The 9,885-nt window shown below is 37.0% G+C and overlaps 2 protein-coding genes across 2 annotated transcripts; one reads left to right on the forward strand and one right to left on the reverse strand.

The window, feature by feature from the left end:
* Positions 1–2,655: 2,655 nt before the first annotated feature.
* On the reverse strand, positions 2,656–3,798 carry LOC145121498 (uncharacterized). Its single transcript, XM_079057234.1, has 2 exons — positions 3,109–3,798; positions 2,656–2,766 (listed from the first exon to the last, which is right to left on the reverse strand). The coding sequence occupies exons 1-2, from the start codon at positions 3,796–3,798 to the stop codon at positions 2,656–2,658; spliced, it is 801 nt and encodes a 266-aa protein (XP_078913360.1).
* Positions 3,799–5,953: 2,155 nt separating this feature from the next.
* Positions 5,954–7,059, forward strand: LOC145122715 (aquaporin TIP4-1-like). The gene is made up of 3 exons (XM_079058282.1): positions 5,954–6,176; positions 6,284–6,525; positions 6,621–7,059. The coding sequence occupies exons 1-3, from the start codon at positions 6,050–6,052 to the stop codon at positions 6,990–6,992; spliced, it is 741 nt and encodes a 246-aa protein (XP_078914408.1). The 5' UTR covers positions 5,954–6,049; the 3' UTR covers positions 6,993–7,059.
* The last annotated feature ends 2,826 nt before the right edge of the window (positions 7,060–9,885 follow it).

Genomic DNA, 9,885 nt, shown 5'->3' on the forward strand with positions numbered 1-9,885 from the left:
AGAATCGGAGAGGCTCCGAGTGGACCTGGGAGCCAGAGGCTGAGATGCGGGAGCATTACCCGGATCTCTTTTATGTCCTCAGTCTTCGAGGATGGAGTCTAGATCAAGTGGGTGACATTTGTAACATCCCGGGTTTTCAGGTATTTTCAAATCCTTCCCTTGGTATTTTAATATGTCATTTTGGGTCCTTGATGTTGGTTGGAATTAGCCATAAGAAGCCCTACTGGAAAATTGGTAATTCTTGGGAGCTTGAGTAGTACGTTGGGTGTACATGTGGGTACGCTAAGCATACACATGTGTACGCAGGTCGTACGTGTGTCCAGGTGAAACCCTAATTTTTAGGGTTTGTGGAGTATTTAAGCACCATTATGGGTCATTTTGACTCACTCTTTCAGCCTCCAAGTCCCTTATTCGTTTTGAGAGAACCCTAACCCCCCCCCCCCCCCCCATAGTGAGCATCTTGAGCTTATAGTGTGATTTTGGTGTGCCAAAAGGAGAAGTTAGTGCATCAAAGAAGTCAAGGAAGGAAGCAAGCTTGTAGATCTAGGATTATCATCTTCTTGGGAAGCTTCAGAAGGTATAAAGGTTCTACCTTTATGCTTGGATTGATTAGATCTTGCTTTGGTTGCTTTTTGGTATTATTCTTGTCCCAAGAGTCCCAATATTGTGCATGCTTTGTTTTGATCATGTTGGGTTGTCCTTTCAGACCCTAGGATGGGTCCTAAGGCATAAAAATGAGGTCCCTTAAGCTGGTTTGGTCTCTTGTTCTTTGTAGGAGGTCTTAATGGATTAAGACCATGCATTAAGCCCTTTTTGGACGACCAAAGTCTTAAAGCTTGAGACTTTATGGTTCCAGAGTACTTTTGAGTCATGGATCTGAAGTTTGAGCTTAGGTGCTTAATCCATTAAGTACTTATGAGGATTTTAAGACTTGCGAGGGTACGCCCCTCCTAAGTGATGTACGCCCCGCATATTGGGTCAACCACCCCGATGGTGGTCAATGTGAGGCGAAGTACGCCTAGCGTACCGAAGGGGTACGCCTTCTGTTGGGGTTTCGGACTTTGGGCTTCGGGTATTGGGCCATCTGTTGGGCTTTGATACTTGGGCCCTAATGGACCATCTGGATTAGTGTGTTTTGGGTTAAATAGAGGATCGGACCTTTGGATAAGGCCCAATAAATGGTTTGGGTCCAATTTGGAAAATTAGTCCAATCATGGGCCTTGAAGTTGGGCCTTTTGGATCAAAGATTTGGGCTTGGGCTTTGACCTAATTAGGGAAAGGGGTAAAATGGACATTTACCCTAAGTATGGATCCTTAGTCAAGAATAGTATTCTAATTGTTAATTGGATGTTTTTTTTACTGTGATAGTTCGGGATTTGCCGTGAGTCAACAGTCAGGGATTTCAGTGCAGCTTGATAATTAAGAGGTGAGTTTTCCTCACAGTACTTACGAGTCGAAGGCACAAAGGCCGGCCCTTTGGATTGTTATCCTGATCATCGTATGATTGAGTATTATAGTGATCTGTTAGATATGGATCCTAGTAGATAGGATGAAGCTATGATTATTGATTTGTGCTTGTCTGTTGATTGATTATATGTTTATGAGTTATGTATATGTCGACATGTGTGTGGTTAGGTTGAGGGGGTTCTGCTTTGTGCTGAAGGCCAACAGACCCAGGGCGGCCCGGATAGACTGAAGGCCTGCAAGGCGGACCAGTCAGGCCGAAGGCCCGGAGAACGGTCCAGACAGGTTGAAGCCCCGGTCTGGCGGTCCAAACATGCTGAAGGTTCTGTATGCATGTTGTTGCTGTGATATTTATGATTATGTGTTATGGTGGTATTTTGGGGGAAACTCGCTAAGCTTTGGGCTTACAGTTTTGGATTGTGTTTCAGGTACCTCAGAGGATCGCAGCAAGCCGAAGGTGTGATCGTGCACCTCCTCATGTTTTGTTTTACGATTTTGAGATTTATCTGATGTGAAACTTATTTGGAAAACAATTTGTAAACAATGATTGTTTTGGGCTTGTTTAAAAAGTTTAAAATTTTCAAGAATTTTATGAATGTTACAAGAATCCGAGTTTTTAAAAGCATAACAAATGGTCCAAAAATCCCAATATCCTAATTAGGGGGAAAAAAGGTCATTTGCCCTTACCATCCGACCCAATCTTCAAAATCCCAAAACTTAATGGTCCACGACCCAAAAGAATGGCCCAAACGCTGGTATTGGGCCATACGCCCCGCGTACACGTCTGATACGAAAAGGGGATCGGGATCGAGGTGCAGTACACACAACGTACACCATTTTACACCCAGCGTACGCACCCTAGGCTAAAACACCCATTAAGGTCTTAATGCCTTAAGACCTCACGTACAAACTTCAGATCTTAGCTTATTAAAACCTCTAAGGCCATAAAGTTGCAAACTTTATGCCTTTGCATGGCTACAAGGAACCCAACACTAAAAACCTAACTTATTCAATCATTCGCTACACCATAACTCTTGCATGGGGACAAACCAAGATCCAAGCTTGCATTTTTATGACTTAAAATACCCTAAAATGTATGAAAGGACATCTTAAAGGCTTTGGAGTACCTCATACTCACAAAGACCTAGCTTTTGAGACAAAAAGGGATAAAAATCTAAGTTTAACCAAGATCTAGAGAAACATGAGTGAAGGTTGGAGCTTTATACCTCCAAATGGTGCACAATGAAGAGAAAATGTTGGATCCAAGGACTTGAGAGCAAAACCCCCTATTTGTTGATCTTCCTTCACAAACAAGATGCCCACAACTCACTCAAAAGCTCAAAAACGGCCAAAATGGGTTAGGGTTTGCAAGGGGGTCGATATGAGGGTTGGGAGCCGATAAGAGGAAGGGTTTTGGGGCTATAATAGTGTTTAAATTGGGCACAAACCCTAAATATTAGGGTTTGGTCCAAGCTACGTACGCCCCGCATATTGGTGTACGCCCAACATACACACGCCAGGCCAGGTACGCCCAGTGTACCATCATTTATGCCCCGCGTACCCATGCTACCCCCAAAAAACGAAAATGTCATAAAGGGTCACTTTGCAAAATAATTACATATTAAGGGGAGAAAAGGTAAATACCTGAAAGAACAAGATGTTACAGACAAGATGGCAGGCAGTTTCGAGGGTAGGAGTGGGCTTCATGGATAATATTTGGGTCCTGATGGTGCTGAATTCACCATTTAAACCCTTCAAAAATTCATACAATCTCTCATTCTCTTTAGCTTTATTCAATCTTTTTCCAATATCGCAGTCACATTTATTGTAAGTGCACCGTGGGGCGTGGAAAACTGACTGAATCTCATCCCAAACACCCTGTAACTTGGTGTGATAAGCGGAAATGAAGATACCTTCTTGATGGGTGTTAGTGAGAGATTGCTTTAATTCATAATCTCTTGGTGCACTCTCTTTTCCAAATCTTTCTTGCAGATCAACCCATATTTCTGATGTAGTGTTTGCATATTTCACGTTGCCCCTGATGTTCTTCTCCATAGCCGTGGTCAGCCATCCCTTCACCATCGCATCACATCTCATCCATGGCATGTAGTTGGATGATTTGTCTTCCGGTCTCTGAATTGTCCCATCGATAAAATCAACTTTATTTTTGGCGAACAGGAAATTCAACATCGCTTGTGACCAATCGTTATAGTTGTTGTCTGTGAGGGGATCGTTTACTTGCATTTGTTTTGGATAATCGGAGGCATGAATGTAGTATGGGGAATTGGTGGTGTTGTTTTCGTTTTTGTTGGACATTTCTTCTCCTCCGGCCATGATGAAGTCGTCGAAGGCTTCTTAGGAGACAGATCTATAAGACCCGCTCTGATACCATAAATATTTTAATATTGCCAAAAGCTAATTGATTTCATTCATGCCCCAAGGTTTAAATACAGAATAAAAACCGAATAAAAGGAAACGATTGGAAAAGATAAACTAGAAAAAATAAACCAGATAAACTAGAAAACTAGATAACGTGGTGGGCAAGAAGACTTGGGTGGCAAGATAAGGATAGCCGATTTCTTTAAATCATTGGCCTAAAGAAATAATATATTCGATTATCAATGGTATGATACATCTTTTATTGAGTAAATTGTAAAATTAATTCCTGAATTTTAACTATTTTAACTAATCTGTATGTTTAGTTGATCAGTTTATTGATTTTTACATTCTTAATATAAAATAGTCTTTTTTTGTTGTTGTTGATTTAGCTTCCTAAATCTTATGTCGTTCTTAGATTATCTCGAAATCATGTCAATTGTAATAACTGCATATCATATATTTCAATTAAGGTTATTTTCGTTAATTTATTTTATTTTTCTTCAACATCTTCTAATCATCCTTTTTTTCGTACCAAATCAAAATAGAAAAATAGAACATGAACAACCCAATAATCAAAATTCATATTCCATCTTCCTTAAATAAAATAAATCTTATAGCTAGTCTATATCTATCTATTAAAAAAAAGGTAGAAAAACAACATGGGATCCAGGATGAAGAAAATATTAGAAGGAAAATACAAAAATTACGAATAATAATAATAATAATAATAATAATAATAAATGGATGGACTGGACATGAAAATGTATAGTTTCGGGACCATCTCTATAATTTATTCACTTTTATTTGATGGATCATGGATGTGACCTCATAAAAAGTACCATATAAAATTTCAATCCATTTAAAAATGAAAGATGTATCTCTCTATATGGGCATATAAATTAGTATAAAATTGGCATAAGATAAGAAATAGATAAGGTAAGAAATACTTTGGATCAAAATCATCTGATAATTATGATTTGTAGGAAATCAATTGTTTTGTAATAATTTATAACCGTCTAACAACTCATTTAATCTCGACCATTTATTTTTTTCCATTCGATGGCTGAAATTGCTTTTTACATTTCTCAACAAAGAGTTTACTTCTTGTTGATCTAATTCTCAACCATATTTACTTGAGTAAATTAAATGGTTATTTTTATTACTTTAATATGAACTTTAATTTTGGGTTGAGTTATGATAATAATAAATTAACAGGTGAGGTGTGGTACTTCCTCAGTACACAGATTTGAATGTAAATTATTTGAACCATGTAATTCATTACATAACTTATAAATTGAAAAATATGTATATTTGCTTATTCGTATTTTGAATGAACCAATTCAAAAGACACAGTAACGAAGTAAACAAAATTGTTCAGAAATACTATTAAATTTGTTTTTTTTTTTTAACAAAAAAACTCATAATTCAAACCTTACTCTAAGTACCTTTTGTAACTTTTTAGCAGAGCTTTTCCATTTTAATTTTTATGTAATTACTTCTTTTAAAACCTTTCACCTATTTTTATCTAACATTTCTATACAAAAAAAAAAACCAAAATTTCCAATTTCCACAACTAGTTTTTTCCAAACATGTTCATAAACCCAAATTTAAACAATTGACTTTACTAACTTAACAAATAAATCATATGAGTTATTCACGCGAGAGGTGTAGTATTGTTGGTTCTTTTTAACTTTCATGAATGAAATAGATGAAATGAGAGAAAATGCATAACCTTCTCATTGATTGATTGCATCACACAGAACTTATTACATATATACAGAACAAATATCTAACTAACCAGAAAGTAGTTACAAACAGATCTCTAACTAGCGGATTGTTGGATATATTATTAACTTGTCACACAATACCAGTGTCGTTAAGAATTAAGATCACAGTGGACTCATTATAAACATATCAGTTATTTGACCCGAATTATCAATAGGATATTCAATCCCATAATGACCCGGTTCAAAGGATATAAGAAATCATTTTTGAAGTCAATGGAGGAACAATCATCCATGGAGCCCACCATGTGGGGAAGGTGATGATAGTGTCACGAAGTGCCAACCCCAAGTACTATCAATGTATTGCCAATGGAATCTTACTTCATCTCAAATAATACCTCCCTAGCTACATTCTATCCTATAAATCAGACTCTAGCCATTTTCGTTTGAATTCATCACCAGAAACTTCCAGATTTGCAACAATGGCGAAGATAGCGATCGGCTCAATCCAGGAGGTGACCAAGCCTGACTGCATCCAAGCGCTCGTTGTCGAGTTCATCGCCACCTTTCTCTTCATCTTTGCTGGTGTTGGAGCTGCCATGACAACCGGTGAATAGCTCACATTTTCCCCCATATTCAACTTAATAACTTCATTTCTTTTACATTTTTTTGGAGAATTGTTGGATGTAACTTCGGTTATTTGTTGAATTTATCAGAGAAACTGGTGGGAAATGAGGTGGTGGGGCTATTTTTCGTGGCAATGGCTCATGCATTAGTGGTGGCGGTGATGATCTCCGCTGGTTTCAGAATCTCCGGTGGTCATCTGAATCCGGCAGTCACACTTGGGCTATGCGTCGGTGGTCATATCACCGTCGTTCGATCTGTTCTTTACTGGATTGATCAGTTGCTTGCTTCAGTTGCTGCTTGTGCTCTCCTGAGTTACCTCACCGGAGGACTGGTAAAATTTGACTTTAAAACAGTAATCTTTAGAAGCCTGTTGTTGTACATTATGCAGTAAAACTTATACATCACCTTCTTTCCGGCAACTTTCAGGCAACGCCGGTGCATACACTTGCTGTCGGAATGGATTCATTACAAGGTGTCATTATGGAGATTGTGTTGACTTTCTCATTGCTCTTTACTGTTTATGCTACTCTAGTGGATCCAAAGAAGGGCTTTCTTGATGGGCTAGGCCCACTTTTAGTTGGGCTTGTGGTGGGTGCTAACATCATGGCTGCTGGTGCGTTCTCTGGTGCATCTATGAACCCAGCAAGATCCTTCGGACCAGCGTTAGTGTCCGGTGACTGGACCGACCATTGGGTTTATTGGGTCGGTCCACTCATCGGTGGAGGAATTGCTGGGTTCATCTATGAAAACTTTTTCATGGTCAGAACTCATGTTGCAATTGCAAACGATGAATTTTAGATTAAGAAATATTTTATGGTTGTAATTTGTGCTCTATTAATGAATAACAATTGTTTATGTTTCTGTACTTCGTGTTTTCGCAACAAATTTTTTTTTTTTGTTACATCAACAAAAGTCTATATACTCACTTTTTAGCAACATTATAATGCAACGTTACTCATACACATAATTCCAATGTTGGATCTCCCTTTATATGTTAGACGGCTTAAGTCGTCATTGATAAAAAATAATGTGTTTCAACTTCGTTACCTGTAATGAAATGTTATTAATTGATTTTTGTTACAATAATTATAAAAATGTTATAATGTTGATTCTAACATTATTTATGTTATTTATTCTATCCGTTAAAATGTAGGTTCTAACATTATTTATGTTATTTATTCTATCCCACATACATGATTTATTTGGGTATCACCTTTCTTGCTTTCTGGAAAATTTATTTACAGTTTGGGGTAGCATTTACCCCTTTTTCACCCATGAACTCATTATACGAAAAACTTATGTTTTGCTTGTGTTTTAGAATATGAGTAATGAGACTAGTGAAAAGATGAGGGCAATCTTTAGGTGATGATTGGGTGGCACAAGCAAGATTGGTTAGCCACTAAATTAATGTTAAATAATCGGCTTGTTTTTCTCATTAGCATCAAACCAATATAAATGGAGGGGAAATTTCCTATAATTAAGGGAAGGATATACACAAAGCAATTATATAATAATACATATATATTTTCTATATTTATCGTCTAATAGGCCCCTGAAGTCCTTTTAGATATTGGTGTATTGGTAGGCTGACGGGATGTGAAGGACATGATCAATGTCTTTGATGTCGACTTTTCCCAAACAAAATGTATATCTATTTCAATGTGTTTCGTACGTTGATGTTGAACAAGATCACTGGATGAGTAGAATGACGAACCGTCGTAGCAATAGACTAAAGTGGCATGACGTCGTGGAGTGTGAAGTTCAAGTAATATATTTTAGAACCAATAAGTTTTGGCTACGACATCCGCCTCACCTCGATACTCGAATTCGCCGCTAGATTGTGATAGTCTGGCTTGTCTCTTAGCAGGCCACAAGATGAGGTTATCCCCTAAGAACACATAATATATGGATGTAGTTGACACGTATCGGGGCAATGGCGCAGTCGATATTGGTGAACTAAACAAGTTGATGGGAAGTAGAAGGATGGAGGGTCAAACCGTGGTCTCATGTCCATTTTTAGTATCGAATTATTTGTTTCAATGTATTAAAATGAGGGACACTATGGGAGTGCATGAAGAGAAAGATTTTTTGCACAACGTTATTAAATATTAATGTCTAATTGGGTAAATGTGAGGTATTCAAGAGCATTAGCTAGTGTAACGTCCCAAAAATTAAGACTAAACATTTTCGTTTTTAAATTAATAAAACTATTATCTAAAACATCATCATAGAAATCATGGTGAATCAAAGTGTATCAATAACATCCCAATACATCAGAGTAATATAAAATGCGGAACGAGGTGGTGTGTGCACTGCAATCATCTCGGACTCTTCCCCTTCGTACCAGAAGTATCTGAAAACATAAGCTGAAAATCGTAAGCACAAAGCTTGTCACACCCCCAAACCGAGATGGCGGAAACATTCGGGGGTGAAGGACGTCATGTACAATATCATCACAAAGCACAATAGTAAAACAAGCAACAACATCCATTACATTAATAATATAGTTAATACAAGTGTGTTCTTTGTATAGTTGTATGACACCAAAATGTAAAGCAAAATAAAACACAAGTCTTGAACATGCTCCGTCTTCTCAAAACCTGTGTCAATGTACATGTCTACTGGTTCCCTGAGAATACAAGTTATTTTGAAAAGAGAGTATCAACATTTAAGTTGGTGAGTTTATAAGTATTTAGTGTCCAATGTTTGTATTTGTTTCATGAAAATGTTAGTATACTTCCCAGAAAATCCTATATTTTCTGCTTAAAATGAAAAGTAGTCTTTTACCCAAGACCAACTGCTTGTATGTTCTGTTCTCTTGAAATAGTGTAAAATGTGTTTGTACTTGAAATAGTGTAAAATGTATGTTTTCCATATTTGTAAACTATCTTTACTAGAAAAATAGTATGCCTTGTTCATGTGTGAACATCACTGTATGTATGTAATGGAAGATAATATCTTTTAGTAGTTTTGTTTAAATTAAAACCACTAAAGAAATGTTTGTCTTGTAAACCAAATTGTTTAGTTAATGATTAATGTGAATGAGGTTATAACCATACTTGATTGACTAGTATAATACACGACGTTCTTCAGGCGTCGAAAAAGATATGACATTTGTCACCCGTAGACCTGCCGGTCCCAGCTGTAGCTAATAGCCAAGGTGCGGGATTGTCAGTCCCGTATAGATCTATACACAAACTCACACTCTCCCTCCAGGAGACTCTGGTTATAAAACATGACTTAACAAGGATATTGCTAAGTACCATGAAGTAGTATTTCACATTCTAGCTAACTTGTTTACGTATAGTATGTATGTTCCTTCTTGTTCTTGTAAATGAATAGTGTACTTTGTAATGAAAAGTAATAATATGTATGTATTGATTCACGTAATGTTTCTCTGATCTAGAAAATAGTATGAATTGATTCTCTAAACTATACCAATTATAGTTTACTAGTATGTTTGTTTGAACTATAAATGATTTGGAGAAAATACCCATTTGTTCAGCATATACAAATGAGTTAAGTATGTTTTTGAAATGAGTTTTAATACTCATGTATATATTTAGCATGTATAATTGTGATTTAGCCGACAGTTGGACTAGTGATCCTACCCTAAGCCCACAACCAAACAAGGAACAGGAGTTACGGTATTAGCAATAGTCCTAAGTCCGTTAAAGCATAATTATACATA

Source organism: Lactuca virosa, chromosome 6 (genome assembly GCF_052849685.1).
Source record: "Lactuca virosa cultivar CGN04683 chromosome 6, Lactuca_virosa_CGN04683_v6, whole genome shotgun sequence".
Classification (NCBI taxonomy): Eukaryota; Viridiplantae; Streptophyta; class Magnoliopsida; order Asterales; family Asteraceae; genus Lactuca; species Lactuca virosa.